Consider the following 18,917-nt stretch of genomic DNA (forward strand, 5'->3'; position numbering starts at 1 on the left):
GTTAGTCGATTAGTCAGCTATAATTTCTGCCATGTTCTCCATCTCTAAAAACAATAAAAACATCTGAACATGAGAATTAAAAGGCTTTTAAATGTCTAGATGTTGTTTAAACATGGAGTACTGATATTTAATGATAAAATATGTAACTTTTGGACACTTTTGGAGATCCGTTACCCATCTCCCATTGTACTTCTGTCCCCAGCACTTTGTGTAATACAGTACTGTTATACTTTAGTCGACAATAAAACATGTAGTCAAAAAATTTAAATACTCAACATTGTTGATTATTGTTGTTATAATCGTTGTAGCTCTATAATCGATAATCAATATAGTATATGTGCATAAACTCGCATAAACATTTCTGCTGGCCTTGATACTGCCTGTTACATTCATTTAGCTAATTAGCTAATTAGCTTATTACCATGAATTTGTCTGGTGTGTTTAATTTGTTTAAACACATTATATTTATTTTTATATATTTAAGTAGCAAAGCTGGGAAATATATTGTTCAAAAATCTGTTATCATGGCAGGCACAGACATAATCAAACATAGTACAGCAGTAAGCTAACAGCAGCTAAACATAGTACAGCAGTAAGCTAACAGCAGCTATGCAGCTATGTAAAGAGTCCTTCACTGAAAAAAATCAAGCCTTGACGCTTGAACAGTTACAGCAGCTAGGCTCCACAGAGTCAGCAAGTTAGCCATGATGCTATCAGACACAGCAGCAGGTTACTGTAGAGCAGAGGAGGACAACCATGATGCTAACAGGCACAGCAACCCAGATCTGCAGAGTGAGTAGCTTAGCCTCAATGCTAACAGGCTAAGAGCAGCACAGCCACAATGATAACAGCAGCCTGGCTCCACAAAATGAGAAATTTAGCTTCAATTCTAACTGGAAAATAGATGCAGAGTGGAGGTACCGTTTTTTTATTCAGTGTATTTTCTGGTCTATTTTCATTTTTTTATACATGAGGGGAACTGGATTATAAGGTGCATTATAAGCCACAATTGTAAGGAACAAGTGTGCCGCCATGTTTCCCTTCTAATTCAGTAGGTCTCGCCTCTGGGGGGCACCTAAGTAAACAAAACTTTAATTCTTAAAAAAAAAACATTTTCTTTCAAAGTCAAACAAGCACTGGATGTTAATCTTTACAGATTTCTCTCCTGAAAACTGTTCGTTTGGGTGAGTAAAGCAGTTCTATTTATTTACAGTTTACATTTACAATATTTTAGCGCGGTTAGCAGCAGTGCTAGCCGTGCTTAGCAGCACTTAACGCTAGTAAATGCTAACCAACAGCGCTACACTGAGGAAGCCTTAGTGTTCTGGTAACCCAGGATGGTTAAAGTAAGCAGGGTGGACCAAGTTAACTTTAATTTTACTTTTATTAAAAATATATATAAGCCACGACAATGCACGTATCAATAGCATTGTTTAAAAGTTATTTTGTATCCTCATTATGGATGGAAATCACAGGGCATCTCGATACGTTACGATATGTTATTACTTATTATCATGATATTGCCCACGATAATGTTCCTCAAGAGGATAAAATACTCAGAAATACTCAAATATGAGGAATAATAGATTTATTGATTAAGTAACATTAGTAGGTCAATTTAGGGGATAACACTTAAGGAGTTTTGAGCACCTATGTTTCAATAAAATTCAGATTTTTGACTCCACATATTGATACAATACAAACAAAATGATATAATATATTGCAATATCAATATATTGTACCACCCCTAATCCTTATATATCAAGGCCAATGGTAAATTATCTGTATCTTAGAATTTCTCATAAAGATGTTAAATTTTAAAAACATAAAGAAAAGCTCAGTTGGTCAGTAAGAAACTGTTTGAGTGGAAGAGGAAGAACTTTTCCACTTTCCTTCACACCCTTGGTTGGTAACTATCAATCAGCAGGGGGCACTCAAACAGTGGTGAGGACCTGGCAGCTAACACTGGGCAGAACACCGGGTAAACATCAATAACAGAAAAACACTGAGAGGCTTTAGAGTTTTGTTGCTCCAGGGCTACTTAGCGAGTGCCACTCCAGATATCAGTGTGATGTCATCAGACCATAAACCATTTTACATGTGCTCACAAGTCATTTTCAGCTTTGGTTTCTGCAGCATTCCTGTCTTTGAGTAAGGTTTTCGTACCAGAGCCAGCATGCTGCTTAAATGGCTTGGTTATTCACAGTGTGACCCTTATCAAAACATCACTTGCCCATTTTTCATCAACCAAAGGCTAGTCCATGTCCATCTGGGCCAGGTTCTTATTTTTAACAGCTTCACCACACATGGTGCACACCTGTGAATGTTTTAAAGAAATCAAATGCAGACAGTAGGGGATACTCACATTCCTGACATCATGAAGGATTTTCACTGTATTCATTTTACTGCACCACAGTATCTATTTAGCCATCCATACATCCATCTATCTATTGGATTCCCATTATTTCACAACTTCTGAAAAGGGTAAAATATATTATACTCTGAGCAGTGCATGGCTGTGATATTTGTATACTCTGAGCAGCAGAGGCATGCAGACATAGACATCAGGTTTTTTTTATATATATATATATATAATTATTATTAAGATTTTACTGAGGCCGGTTTGAAATGACCTTTAAAAAACCTGAGCGATTAAAAACGAGTGCAAACAGAGTGCCCAGAAATCAGCTCGCACACACCCGACCCATGACCCCGCGCGGCCGCGCGCAAGGCACAACAGATGCGCTGCAGCAGCAGTTCAGTTCAGCGAGTCTTCAGCACAGCACACACGGCAACAGATTGGCTTCTTCTCCCCCGTGTCCCACCAGCCAGATAACATACACATCAAGTAAAATCCTACCGTTTGCCCTCTAAGCCCAACCTGAAATCATTTTGTTGTGCAGTAAAATGCACCAAACCAAACTACTAAGCATCTTTAGCCGTCTGGTCACCAGACAAACTAGCCGCTCTAGCCCAAATCAATGATAGATAACACGAGGACAACCACTTCATACTTCATGTTGAAGTATTTTTTTTTAATAATGAAGTGTTCCACGTGCGCTAAAAAGTGCCTTTTTTCCCCCCTTGAGCACTTGCCCCCCCAAAATGGCTGTGCATGCTGAGCAGTGCATGGCTGTGATATTTGTGTACTGTGTGCATTTAAGAATTAGCCTAGCTGCCCTGTTCTGTATCAGCTGAATTTTGGATGTTTTCTAGAGGCACTAGATCATACAATATTACATTCTGACCTAGAACCAAGGTGCCAACAACTCTCTTCATCAGCCCTGTGTGAGGAATGGGCCACATTTTCTCACTAATACAGGGGCAGAAGAACTTGTTTTATTTCATAATAAATTACACATAATAACTTTGTTTCCTTTACCTGTTTAATAGGTATTTATTATTTATTTGTGAAAAGCTGAAGCCCTAGATTATGCTTTAAGGAAAGCATGTAATTGAATAAATACATTTACTGTAAGATATATTAAGGACAACTTAGTGTTGTTTCACCCAACCCTCAATTTCTTGTAGCACAATATTTAATTTCTCTGTTAGTTCTGCTGGTGTTTTTGCAGTTGTATGCACTGTTGCTACATTTGCATCATGTATAGCTATAGTAAACATCATCAGTTTACGAATAAACTTTTGCAGTAGCTGTTCGATAAAGACACTCATCAGATATAATAATCATACCCTCATAAAAGTCTAATCTTATCTTACATACAGATCTTCTTTAGGCTTTCTGCACTCATAAAGGCACATTAAAAGCTTTGAAATCATTTAGGTACTACAATAGTAAAAATACTAGGGGTGTGACGAGACACTAATATCACGAGACGAGACGAGACACGATACTGGGTTCATGAGAACAAGACGAGACGAGACGAGATTTAAAAATAAAATTCTAAAGAAAACCTCAAAAATGAAAAATGGCTTAAAAACTACGCTTTATTTGACAAAATCATATAACGCTAACTTAACAGATTGGTTTCTCTCACACATTGATTCTATAAGAAATAGAAATAAGAATAAAAAATAAAAATAAAACTTTTCTAGGTCTTATATAGTGCAAACAATAAGTGCAAACCACAACCAGTCATATTAAGACTATGGTTTGTGTTTTCTTCTCCTAAATCTCTTGTAATGTACCTATGCAGAACCATAACCAGTCATATTAAGACTATGCTTGAAGTGCAAACAGAGACAGAACATTTTTTTTAATACAGTACAGAGCTAAGGGATTAGTACAGCTGCCTATGAAACAGTCACATGTAGGATTTATTTACAGTTTTTATATATGGTTTCTATCTTGTTGGTCACTCTGTTACTGTTTATTGTTTCCACTGGAGCCAAAATGCAGCGAGACATACAACTTAAAAGTAGCAGAAACATCTTCTATACAAATGCCTGAATTTTCCTCTTCTGCTGAGAGCTGCTCTCACTGCTCAGCCACACTCTCGCTGTATCGCTACTGTGTTGCCAGATCCTTCTTAAAAAGTCCACACTTAACTGTTTTTTTGCCCCGCGAGACAGGTTTAAGCCTGACGAGAAATATTGTCCGTTTTAATCTTGTGAGATCTCGTGCCAAGAGATCTCGTCACACCCCTAAAAAATACATCAATAAAAACTGTAAGAACAGTGAGTTCAGTTCAGTAGCTACTTGTTTTATTTCAAAGTAAAAAAAAAAAAGCTATAAAAGAACTGCACTGTCTATAAAAGGGCTGGTACTCTATATACAATCTAAGGGTGGGATTCTACCATATCAAAGATCTTGCATCAACAAGACGTCACACACAGCAGGCTCCTCCACTTCCATAAACACTGCTTTCCTAAACAGGTGCCCCCTTTCCTCAGGCGCACCCACATCGGCGAGACACAGTAGACAATGGCACCGCTGGCAGATTTCGTTTAATTCGTTTGATGTAAAGACGCAGAAATACTGCTGTAATGTGTGAAGAAACAAAGTCATCACATTGTGTAGTCTGTCCTCGAGATAAGCATCTCACGTTCCTGGTGCTTCTGTTTAAGTACTGAGACGCTCTTCAGAGATCCTCTCAGTCTGATCCCACCATGCCTGCATGTCTGATAATGTGCATTTTTAAAGGAATATTGCAGTGTTTTGCACATAACCTGGGTCTATATATTTGTAGCACATAGTATAAAGTACCAGTATTGGTGGGCGATATGACCCTAAACTAATACTACAATATTTCAGGGTATTTGTATGATAACAATTCTCTTGGCGATATGACAAAACTTTCAAAAATAAATTTTAAAATTACTCAACATTAATGAAAATTAATACTACAGTTTATTTAGTATAAATAAGTTTTGTACATTTAGTAGAAATGAAAAAAAAACTGTAAAATTTGGTCTATTTCATAAACGAGACAAACCCTGATTTTGCAGAAAAAAAATAGTGTAACTGTTAAACCTGTTACTGTCAGTCTGCCTGCTCTGAACTCTGATTCACACTAAATTAAAGACTCCAACTCCCAGCATGCACTCACACCGGACCTTCCGCACTCTGCTGATCACGTGACTCTACAGCGTTCACACTCTCCCAACTTCTGATTGCCCACACCTGGTCTGTGTTAGTATAAATACCCCTTTGTTTCATTAACATTTTTCCGAGTATTGAACCTTGTTCCCTCTTGTTTTCTAAGCATTTCTGTTGATTGTGTCGAACCACGTCAAACCCTCAGAGTCCACTCTCTATCATAAAATCTGACCCGAATGGCGCCCGCTTTGACCTGTTGAGTTGTGCTGCCTTGTCAATCCGTGCTTCCCTAGTGTTTATTTAAGGTCTCGGTAAAATGCAGAATCAACCGGAGATCCAATTTAAACTTACAGTCCCTTACACAAGATAGCTAATGCTAACTAGCTATTTAAAAAGAAGCTGTAAACAGAGCTGTTAGCTCCTCTTTAGCTAAAGCTCCTAATGCTATAGCCCGGGTTCAGAGGCCACAAAGTCACTGGTTGACGTCGACACCCTAACGTCTCTCTGATCAACTCATATTTCTGAGGATTATCTTTTACTAGTTACTGCAGACAAGAGAGGCTGAAAAACAGTTTCATATGCAGCATCATATACAACTCAGAGAGACCTATAGTATTTCACTAAGAACAAGAAAATGTGGATTTTAGCAGAATGAGACCTTTAAAAATAATAATGAAAAAACAATAAGAAGATCAATCATATGCTATAAAAGCCTCATGTTTCCTGGAGTCTGCACTCCGTACCACCACTCCATACAGCTGGTGAGGGCTGGAGACATATTTTCCCCATCTGTGCACTGCCCTTTGAATCAAGAGGTTTCTGGAAATCAGCCCTGCCGTAAATTTCAGGTTTCTGAAGTAAAGAACATGCAGGGTTAGTTCTGACCAGTTCACAGGGGCTGATTCAGTTCGGTGGATTTTTTACAGAATGGAAGTTCATGCTGTTTAGCAACTGTCCTGCTAAATGTCTAGTAATCCCTTCATGCCAGTAAAGGGCAGGAAAAATGACAATATATGAAAATACATTATCATATAATGCTTTTCTGAGTATACCATAGGTACTGTCAGTTCTTCTAGATCTTGGCAGAAAACACAGGAGCTTCACTGACTGATTAAAACCCTGACAACAGTCAACAGTCAGCCGCGCAGCCACGACTGGATCACCGATCATCGTGAGCACTGTGCACACCGAGAAATATACCACATATTATCACTTCTTTACCACAGCAAAAAACACCTCACCCAGAGCCTTCAGCAAATCAACTATAAACTAAAATATACTTAAAATGTTCACAGTAACTATAAGTTATAATTAGCTATATTTATTTCTGACAGTTATAAGCATTTATATTATGTTCAGTACGCAGACTTAATAACTGTAAGTTAATATAGCAGATATAGGCATTCTGCTGTTTGAGAATTTAACAAACACGCATTCTCACTCATTCTCTCTCACATCCTGCAGTTTTGGAAATAAAAAATAAAAATAAAAAAAGCACTGTGTCTGAACATAAACGGATTTTATTTCACTTCACTGTTATTTATCTGAAATTCACTTTTATATTTTTATATTTATAAAACATTATAAATATTGCCACCGTTCTCTCTCTCTCTTTGCGCTGCCCGTCAATTATACAAAAATTTAAAAAATGTCAGTTACTGTTGCAAACCCAGATTTTACATAAACAATAAACAGAATAAAGAATAAAATAACATTGCTGTTCCCTTAAATGTGTTTCTGGTGTACCTTCATAGCAAGACTGCACAGGTCAGTGTCCTCTGCTAAGACGCAAATGCACCAAAGTAACAGCACGTCTGGATCTTAAAGAGAATAACAACTTGCACACTGATTGACTTATTTCACGTTACATTCAAAACACACCCATGAACAATTAAGAGAATTAGAACATGCCATTTACGCATTTCGAGATGCGCAAGTTGTCATTTTTTCGCCTTAACGATGCCAAAGACACAAGACACGCCCCTAAATCAATCTGCGCAAAGCACAACTAACCAGTACACTATAGATCACTAAAATAGGGCCCCTTCTCCTCTTCATACCTTGCATATTTCAGGTACTCCCTTGCTTAAAAACACCTGATTCAAATTATCAGCTTGTTATCAAAAGTCAAAATCTAATTTTTTTATTAAATTTGATACATCCACAGGGACTCCAAAGCTTCCAAAAATTATACTAATTTATACTGCTCAAAAATAGAATTCATCCACTTCTGCATGCTTAGTCAAGAAACAGTGCTGCACGTGTTCACTGTCTGCCAGAAAACCCAAGTCTAGAACATTCTGATCATCAATCATCAATCATTTTCTCCATTATATAGCTAAATGTTCTCAACACACCTGAAGAAAACTTTTGGCTCTGACCAGGTAAGCCTATAATCACCATTAGTGGACTGAACCCAACACTCTTATTTAGTGTGAGTCATTTTTTCCTGGGGAACACACCAACAGACAATTCTGACAGTTTCCCAACAAACTTCAACAAATAAAAAGTCCTCTAAACCTAATATCTGTGGTCCCATAGACCTCCTCCTCTTCATACCTTGCAGATTTGGGGTGCTTCTTTGCTAACACCTGATTCAAATAATCAGTTTGGTATCAAAAGTCAAAATCTAAATTTTTATTAAGTTTGATATATCCACAGGGACTCCCAAACTTCCAAAAAAAATATTTACTCTTCCCAAAAATATAATTCATCCCATTGAGGGTTAAAAGGCTAAACACACTACAATTCTGCATGCTTAGTCATGAAACATGCTGCACATGTTCACTGCCTGCCAGAAACCTCAAGCTGAGAACATTCTGATTATCAATCATCAATCATTTTCTCCATTATATACAGCTCTGGAAAAGAATAAAGAGACCACTTCAGTTTCTGAATCAGTTTCTCTGATTTTGCTATTTATAGGTACTACAACATTTCTCCCAAATTCCAAATAAAAATATTGTCATTTGGAGCGTTTATTTACAGAAAATGAGAAATGGCTGAAATAACAAAAAAGATGCAGAGCTTTCAGACCTCAAATAATGCAAAGAAAACAAATTCATATTTATGACGTTTTAAGAGTTCAGAAATCAATATTTGGTGGAATAACCATGGTTTTAATCACAGTTTTCATGCATCTTGGCATCATGTTCTCCTCCACCAGTCTTACACACTGCTTTTGAATAAATTTATGCCTTTACTCCTGGTGCAAAAACTCAAGCAGTTCAGCTTAGTTTGACAGTTGTGATCATCTATCTTCTATCTCTTGATTATATTCCAGAGGTTTTCAATTTGGTAATATCAAGGAAAAACATCATCATCAAGTGGTCTCTTATTTTTTTCCAGAGCTGTAGCTAAAAGTTCTCAACACACCTGAAGAAAACTTTTGGCTCTGACCCGATGATCCTATAATCACCATTTGTGGACTAAACCCAGCACTCTCATACAGCGTGAGTCACTTTTTCGTGGGGAACAAACCAACAGACGTACATTAACATACAATTCTACCAGTTCCTCAACAAATTTCAACAAATGAAATGTCTTCTTAATCTAACACTGGTTCTCATTTGTGGTCTCGTAGACCTCCAAATATAATTCATCCCATAGAGTGTTAAAAAGCTTTAATGCTACACTTCTGCATGCTTAGTCATGAAACAGCGCTGCACGTGTTCACTGCCTGCCAGAAAACCCAAGTCTAGAACATTCTGATCATCAATTATCAATCATCTGCTTCATTATATAGCTAAAAATTCCCAACACACCTGAAGAACGCTTTTGGCTCTGACCAGATGAGCCTATAATCACCATTTGTGGACTGAACCCAAGAATCTCATACAGCATGAGTCACTTTTTTCTGGGGAAGGAACCAACAGATATACCTTAACATACAATTCTAGCAGTTTCTCAACAAATTTCAACAAATGGAATGTCCTCTAAACTTAACATTGCTTCTCATATCTGTGATATATCCACAGGGGACTCCCAAGCTACCAAAAATATATATTTTTCTCCCAAAAATACAATTCATCCCACAGTGGGTTAAATGGCTTTCACGCTACACTTCTGCATGCTTAGTCACCCAAGTTAAACACAATCTGATCATCAATCATCAATCATTTTCTCCCTCATAGAGCTAAAAGTTCTCAACACACCTGAAGAAAGCTTTGGGCTCTGACCAGCTGAGCTTATAATCACCATTTGTAGACTAAACCCAACACTTATTTAGCGTGAGTCACTTTTTCCTGGGGAACAAACCAACAGATGTACATTAACACACAATTCTAACAGGTTCTCAACAAATTTCACCAAATGGAATGTCCTCCAAACTTAACACTGGATCTCATCTCTGATCTTGGAGGTCTTTTCCTTTTAACTCGCATGTTTCGGGTGCTTCCTTGTTCAAAAACACCTGATTCTGGACACCTAAGCTTCCAAAACCTATATTTTTCCTCCCAAAAATACAATTCATCCCATTGAGGGTTAAATGGCTTTCACGCTACATTTCTGCATGCTTAGTCACCCAAGCTGAGCTCAATCTGATCATCAATCATTTTCTTCCTCATAGAGCTAAAAGTTCTCAACACACTTGAAGAAAGCTTTGGGCTCTGACCAGCTGAGCCTATAATCACCATTTGTGGACTAAACCCAACACTCTTATTCAGCGTGAGTCACTTTTTCCTGGGGAGCGCACCAACAGACGTACATTAACACACAATTCTAACAGGTTCTCAACAAATTTCATCAAATGGAATGTCCTCCAAACTTAACACTGGATCTCATCTCTGATCCTGGAGGTCTTTTCCTTTTAACTCGCATGTTTCGGGTGCTTCCTTGTTCAAAAACACCTGATTCTGGACTCCCAAGCTTCCAAAACCTAAAATATAATTCATCCCATAGAGCGTTAAAAGGCTTATACGCTACACTTCTGCATGCTTAGTCATGAAACAGTGCTGCACGTGTTCACTGTCTGCCAGAAAACCCAAGTCTAGAACATTCTGGTCATCAATCATCAATCATTTTCTCCATTATAGAGCTAAACGTTCTCAACATACCTGAAGAACGCTTTTGGCTCTGACCAGTTGAGCCTATAATCACCATTTGTGGACTGAACCCAACACTCTTATTCAGTGTGAGTCACTTTTTCCTGGGGAAGGCACCAACAGACAAACATTAATGTAAAACGTTCCTCATTTCAACAAAAGGAATGTCTCTAATCTTACAATCTGTCCTGGTTATTTGACCACAATGCATCAATCTGAAATCTGATCACACAGGCAACTCCCTCTGCCCCCTCTCTCTCCCTTTCTTTCCCTCTCGCCCTGTCCCATATCTCATATCACTCTCTGAGCATGCCAGGTCTAGTCTGACTCTCTTATGTAAACCATGACTGTCATCTTGCTTACACTGCAGAACCCACCTTCACTTTCAGCACTGTCCCATCACAGATACAGAGCGTGTGGAGCTTCCACGCTGATATTTGAAGTTGCATGACCTGTTATTTATGGCGCTTTAAATAAACTGTACATGTCTGTGTTACATGACAGCATACATGTTTAGCTTAGATTAGCTCCCAACTGGTGGTGTGTGATGTACTGAAAGCTTTAGGGCAGATTTACAACGACGATTTCCAAATGTGGTTTAAAGGGGTTTAAATCTAAGGATCATGGCACTGACCTGTGAGCTATATGTGTGTAAAGTCTCCTGCATTGAATGTAGATGTAAATTTGGTCCTTAAAAAAAACCTTTTTGGACAGGATTAGTTTTCCAGGGGGTCCTGGGGTAATTTTCTCTTTTATGGGGGCCCTCTGTGATTTTATTCCCATCCAGAATGACCATGTATTTGTTTTTCTCAGTCGTCCTTTGAGAAAATTACAGGCAGAATGATATACTGTTTTTCAATGAACTCTGAAAAACAGCGATTTTATTCCCGTCCGGAAGCACATCTCTGAGTTTCTTCACCTCGCATTTAATAAAATAGCTATTTTTTCCACTGCCTCACACCGTAATTACACTTTGGATGCGCGTTTCCACAGAGATCCAAGTAAACACAACAGCGAGTGGAAATGGAGGAGCTACTGAACGCGATGTCATGTGACCGAGAAAGCCAAAAAACTCACTGGTCCTTCTGTTTTTTCAATTGCAGTCCAGATGCAGGAGTTTTATCGCTGAGTAGAAGTTCGAAATAAATGTCACAGACGTCTCCCTGAGAAACTAATCCCATCCAGATAGGGCTTTAGTCACTTGTCTGTTTGTATACAGACAAGTCTAGCCAGACGTCACCAGTTATTTACCATTATTACCTACTGCACATCTGTGTCCAATATTAGGCCTTACTCCAACTCATAAGAAGAAGAAAATTCACCACGCTTTTCCATGAACATGGCCAGTATTCAACCAGACTCACCAGATAACACCTCACAACTTATAAAAGCGTGGAAAGCTATCAAGACACCAAGAAGCTCGTAGGAGTTAAAAGGAAATATAATAAATCTTGACTACAGTTCTCCCACAGCCATATGAGACACTCCAAGGTCCCTTTCCTACTGGAAACAAGTTATTTGGTGTGATGAGACCAAATTGAGCATCAAACACTGCACGTTACCACAAACACGCCATCTCCACAGTGAAGCATGGTGGTGGTAGCATCAATTTAACTCTATCAGTGGAGTCATTAGTGTCTTAGGCAGAATTTGTATTTCTCCCAGAAAATGTTGTTCTAAACATGTTTATTTCCTCTGTGTGTATTGGAGAAACAAAAACGGGATTTAGAAAAAAAATCTAAATCCCCTTAAACAACTGTGGAGAGGTCTTAAAATTGCTGTTGGTAGAAGGTAAAACTTCAAATATGAGAGACTTGGAGCTGTTTGCAAAAGAAAAATGGACCAAAATAACAGTTGAGAAATGTAAGAAGCTTGTTTCTGGTTATAGGAAGCGATTGATTTTGAGTTATTTTTTCCAAAGAATGTGCAACCAAGTTTTTCTTTTCTTTGTTTTTTTTTTGTGTTGTTCCAATGCACACAAAGGAAATAAACATGTGTATAACAAAAACATGTGTAATTGCAATTATTTTCTAAGAGAAATTTTGAGGGTGCCAAAACTTTTGTCACACATTGGTACATGCTGTTTGATAAAGCATTCACATAGAACCAGCTTTGTCATGAAAGTAACAGTTCACATATTTGCTTACACATATTAATAAATGCTTCTACTACAGATGCATATAGTGTATAATATAGGAATACAGTGTATAACGAAGAATGCAAGTGTACAAATGCAGAATAACATATAGTGTAAGAATATAAGTTATAACTTATAAGCATATATGCATAAATTATATTATAAGAATATAGTGTACAAACAACATGTAGCACAAAATACATTGTAAGTATATAATATATAATACAGAAATAATAATGTCAAGCATAATATAAAAATAAGTGGAAGCCTGTATATTAAATACTGTATATTAAAGGACTATAGGGCAGCATGTCCGCACTCACCGGCCACGCGAACTCGAACGGGATGAGCACGGTTCCGGTTTCACCGTGTTTATCCCGGCTGTTCTCCAGCTGAAAGGAGTTGGCCCCGAGCACGCTGCTGCTCGCGCTGCCGTAGATGCACGGGCCCCCGAGGCTCACCTCCACCTGATACTCCTTGGCGCACGCGCGGAAATACGTGCGGCACGCGCACACGCCCCCTCCTCCACAGCAGCGCCCGCTCGCGAGCTGCCCGTCGCTGTTCTCCACACGAGACAGCCGGAGCTCCAGATAGCCGGACGACCGGCACACCTGCCAGAACATAACCACAAACACAAAATCATATTTCAGATCTGATAAGCACGGGATTATGCTTAATACAACTGGATAAACTGTACATTCAGAGACACTGTTTAAAAAAAGCAATCCAAATCTCCCAGACTTTTATTTTATTTTAAATAAAGGGAACAAAGCAACACCATATAAACACAATAAATACGAATTAATCACACACTAATACACCATACTAATACACTAACACACTAAATAGTAATAAACCAATACTAATAGACTAACATAGTAAGTACTAATGCATTAAATACTAATATACTAATACACTACCACTATTACAATAACACTAAGTACTAATGCACTAAATTATAACAGACTAATACACTTACTAGTACTATACACTAACACACTAACAGTAATAGCCAATGCACTAAATACTAATGCACTAACACAGTAAGTACTAATGCACTAAATACTAATACACTAACAGAGTAATACACTAAATACAAATACACTAACAGAGTAAGTACTAATGCCATAAATACTAATGCACTAAATACTAATGCACTAATCCACTACCACCAATGCACAAACAGAATGTCCATGCATTAAATACAAAAGCACTAATACACTACCACTAATACATTAACAGCGTAAGTATTAATGCATTAAATATTAGTACACTAATACACTACCACTAATACACTAACACAGTAAGTACTAATGCATTAAATACTAATACACTAAATACTAACACACTAAATAATACACTTATACAATAACACAGTAAGTACTAATGCACTACATACCAATACATTCAAATTACTAAAACACTAACAGAGTAAGTTCTGCACTAAATACTAATGCACTACATACTAATACACAAAATACTAACACACTAAATACTAGTACACTGACACGCTAACAGAAAGTAATAATGTACTAAGTACTAATACACTAACACTAATACACTAGCAACCAGCTCCCTTACAACTTTATTATAGCATTTTTTATACTAAACACAGTGCAACAGTAACCTCCTTATTTAATTATACTACAGTTAAGGAAAAGTGCAAATATTGAAAATCACTGCCACATAAAGAGTTCTTTACACGCTGGGCATACTTGTGCACATTTTGGAATTGAAAGCACTTCAGACTCATTTTTACCGTTACTACTTACTACTGGATGCCATTAATGCATGCATGCACAAGCCTTTTTTTTGCATACGGGGAATCTAGGCATGGCTTTATACATAATAAAATTTGACAAACTGCACGTTGGGAGTCAGAGACGTCTAACACTTTTTTTAAAGTACTGTTTTAAACGGTACACACACTGTGTGAGGCTTCTATTTTATTTTATTTTATATAAAGATTATATAAAATGCATTTAATCCACAATATGCACACGAAGCACGATATATGAATGCAATAAATATTTTTGATATTTGCAGTCAGTGACAGAGCTGGTAGGTTAGCAGCTAATGTAGTAACGCAGCGCGCGTGCGACTCTCTGCAACTTTTAAAGATCACATGGTTTCAGAGAAAAGAGCTAAATTTCATTAAGAGTGGAATTTTAGCAAAAACAAAAATAAGGCATAAACTGATAAACAGATTCAAACGAACTGAAATAAAGCTTAACACATCGACAGCCTTTACTAAATCAGAAATATGAGTTATTATGGATTATTTTATTAAGAGAAAAGTGTGAAAATGCTAGTTAAAGTTAAAGGATAGCTCACCTGAGTCCAAAGCGACAGAATCAGGCAGGCTATAGAGAGGCAGCTGCCCGTGTAGCTCCGCATGATTCCGGTCAGGTTAAGGGAAATTCACGCGGAATAAAACACGACTATCCATCATAAAATCCAAACTTTAAAGCCTCCGTTATCCTCAGGCTCGAGCGCTCCGTCCGCTCTCTGACCAGCACAACTTCAGCGCCGCTCTGCAACAGCCGAGAGTGAGGGGCGTGGCCTGAGTAGTTCCAGCTCCGCCCACACCGTGCTCTCATTAGTCGGTATTGCGCTCGGGGGAGGTGCAGGTTCGGGTTCAGTAACGCCCTCTTGATTCCCGCGCAGTCAGTTTACCATACAAACTAAATATAATTCATAAACAGTTGTGTGGGTTAAAAACTGAGCTAACACCTAGCTATATATTATTTTCTTTATCCTTCTTTTCTTTTTTTATGATTTTAAGTGAAGGTAATGTTAATTTAAAATTAATTTAAAGTTAATCTAAAGTAATAGTAATTTAAAGTTAATTTAAATTAATGTTCATTTAAAGTTAATTTAAATTAATGTTCATTTAAAGTTAATTTAAAGTAATGTTCATTTGAAGTTAATTTAAAATAATGTTGATTTAAAATTAATTTAAAGGCATGTTAATTTAAAGTTAATTTAAATTAATATTGTGGCGTCTGTGTGTGTGTGTTTGGCTGCTGTGTGCCTGTCTCTGTGTGCCTGCCTCTGTGTGCCTGTGTGTGAGTGGATGTCAGGTGTGGGGCCTCCCTTTTAGGTGGGGTTATGCAGAGTGGTGGGCACCACTCTGAATCTACCATCCGGTAGATTCCTAGTTGGTTTAGTGACCTTAGGGCTGTTTATGCTGTGTGAGCAGTTGGGTTTCGCTTTAGCTTTCCTAAATGAGAAGATAATAAAAGGGAAATTTTAAGAGATGGCTGTATGTGCGCCCTCTACTGATGCACTCAAATCTTGACTTGGCTGAAGGGAATAGATGCCCTTTATTCTTCCAAACCTGAGCTTGACTTTAACTTTTAACTGTAAAAAATCAATGGGTTTTTAGCGGATGATGGTGGGATGAGGAAAAATATACTAAGGTTGTGAAAATGTTATTAGAATAAGGAGTTGCCAAGCAAGAAGTTCTGCTTTTGCTGAATAGTTAAATGTTTTCAGCAGGTTTGCTCACTTAACCTGAAAATCTATCTTCCTAATATACAGCTCTGGGAAAAAAATAAGAAACAACTTCAGTTTCTGAATCAGTTTCTCTGATTTTGCTATTTATAGGTTTATGTTTGAGTAAAATGAACATTGTTGTTTTATTCTATAAAAAATAAGGACAACATTTCTCCCAAATTCTAAATAAAAATATTGTCATTTAGAGCATTTATTTGCAGAAAATGAGAAATGGCTGAAATAACAAAAAAAGATGCAGAGCTTTTAGACCTCAAATGAAGCAAAGAAAACACGTTCATATTAAAAAGTTTTAAGAGTTCAGAAATCAATATTTGGTGGAATAACCCTGGTTTTAAATCACAGTTTCCATGCCTCTTGGCATGTTCTCCTCCACCAGCCTTACACAATGCTTTTGGATAACTTCATGCCACTCCTGGTGCAAAAATTAAAGCAGTTCAGCTTGTACCCTACAATGGACTGGTGCCCTTCACATGGCATATTCCTGCTTTACACCTAATGATTGCAGATAGGCTCTGAATTCACCGCCACCCTGACCAGGAAAAAGCAGATAAGAAGATAAATGATTACAATTACAACTTCAAATACAGATAAAACATATATAAAATGATTACACAAAATAAACAACTTTAACAGATCAGATAATGCAATTGCGGGCAACACAATGACATGACTGAAGCTTTCTTAGTTCAAATTGCATAATTAACATCTTATTTAAAATCATAATGCATATTGCATACCATATACAGTTCTAGCTGGACTTGATATACCTTAGAAACTACCTAAGACGTTGTATGCTATAACAATGGCCTGGTCAGCAACAGCAGAGCAACCAACGAGACATGCTGTTCCTCATAATTTTTTCTCCGTCATGTTTTAATTTTATCTATCATGCATCTTTACAGACCCTCCTTTGCACGTTTTATACATGCACTAATATGCAGTTGTTGTTGATTATACCACAGTTAGTTCCAACTCTGCAATGTGATTGGCTAAGAGGCATTCTGTGAGTAACATTAACAGCCAGTAATGCACTGTAACCGAAGCTCTTCTGGTATTACTCCACAACATACAGGCAACCTAGCAACGATGCAGCACTTACAAACCAAACAGCGCAGCTACAAACACAGCAGCAATGGAACTATTTTAACTTGCAGAGTGTTTATAACCAATCAGATCGTATTTTCTCCTCCTATCCTCTACCTCATGAAGTTCTTTGACATGAGGTGCCATGTTGGCACTTTCAGTGACTAGTATGAGATAGTGTGAGAGCTGTACTACAAAACTGAACAAACTTGCTCCCTATGCACACCTGAGACCTAGTAACGCTAACGAGTCACGTGACATTTTGGAGGGGATAATGACAAGCAGTGCTCATTTGGACATTTAGGGGTGTAGTCTTTTAGAGGTATACTCAATTTTGTTGCTGGTGGTTTGATATTAGTGGCTGTATATTGAATTATTTGGAGGGAAGAATACATAATACAGAATACACTGTTATATAAGCTGCACACAGACTACTTTTCATTGTGTCAAAGTGTCATTTTGTCAGTGTTTTCCCAAGAAAAGACATACTTACTTTATAGAAATGTGAGGGATGTACTCACTTTTGGAAACACTGCATGCCTTTATCAATGAGTGTGTGTGTGAGCACTTCCATTTACAGTGAAAATCTGAAAATATAGAACAATATAACTGAAGCAGTTTGCATACAGCCCACTCCAGCCCAATTCCAGACTGTTCAAGGTTAAGCACCCACTTACTCTGTTTCCTCAGATTGTGCGTCAACTTATTTTCTGTGCATGGAGAACTGGGCGAGCCACAATGGATATGAATAAGGAAATTTCCTCTCTTTCTTCTTTAGGCAATGAAACAGAACGAGACGACTGAAGGACTGAGTCACAGAACCAGATTAGATGTGAAACGTCACCCAATTTCTGGATAAGAAAGAGTGAAGTAATGAATACAAATTGCATTCATTTGAAAAATACGATAGATTGCCAAAAGTCTTCGTTCATCTGCCTTTTTTTCACATATGAACTTAAGTGACATCCCATTCTTAATCCAAAGGTTTTAAAATTATGCTGACCCATCCACCTTTTTTAAATATATAACAGCTTTAACTCTTCTAGGAAGGCTTTTCACAAGGTTTAGGAGTGTGTTTATGTGACACTTACAGTACAGGCCAAAAGTTTGGGCCACACCTTCTCATTCAATGCGTTTTCTATTTTCATGATTATTTACATTGTAGATTCTCACTGAAGGCATCAAAACTATGAATGAACACATGTGGAGTTTTATGTAGTTAACAAAAAATGAGCTGAACCTCCACAGTCACCGGACCTGAACCCAATCCAGATGGTTTGGGGTGAGCTGGACCACAGAGTGAAGAAGGCAAAGGGGCAACAAGTGCTAATAAACACCTCTGGGAACTCCTTCCTTCAAGACTGTTGGAAAACTTTTCATTTCAGGTGGCCACCTCTTGAAGCTCATTGAGAGAATGATGCCAATAGTGTACAAAGCAGTAATCAGAGCAAAGGGTGGCTATTTTGAAGAAACTAGAATATAATTTTTTTTCACATTTTTTTGTTAAGTTCAAAACTCATTCATAGTTTTGATGCCTTCAGTGAGAATCTACAATGTAAACAATCATGAAATTAAAGAAAATGCATTGCAAAAGAGAAGGTGTGTCCAAACATTTGGCCTGTACTATATGTTTATA

At 37.6% G+C, this 18,917-nt stretch overlaps 1 protein-coding gene across 2 annotated transcripts in view; it reads right to left on the minus strand.

The window, feature by feature from the left end:
* jag2a (jagged canonical Notch ligand 2a) overlaps positions 1–15,201 on the minus strand; it is a 77,443-nt gene extending 62,242 nt beyond the window's left edge. For both annotated transcript variants that reach the window (XM_049481049.1, XM_049481048.1), the window contains exons 1-2: positions 15,014–15,201; positions 13,003–13,290 (exon numbers count right to left, since the gene is read on the minus strand). In XM_049481049.1, the coding sequence (XP_049337006.1) occupies positions 13,003–13,290; positions 15,014–15,076 (351 nt within the window). In that variant the 5' untranslated portion in view covers positions 15,077–15,201. The remainder of the gene's footprint in view (positions 1–13,002; positions 13,291–15,013) is intronic.
* Positions 15,202–18,917: the final 3,716 nt, after the last annotated feature.

Source organism: Astyanax mexicanus, chromosome 7 (assembly GCF_023375975.1).
Source record: "Astyanax mexicanus isolate ESR-SI-001 chromosome 7, AstMex3_surface, whole genome shotgun sequence".
NCBI classification, from domain to species: domain Eukaryota; kingdom Metazoa; phylum Chordata; class Actinopteri; order Characiformes; family Acestrorhamphidae; genus Astyanax; species Astyanax mexicanus.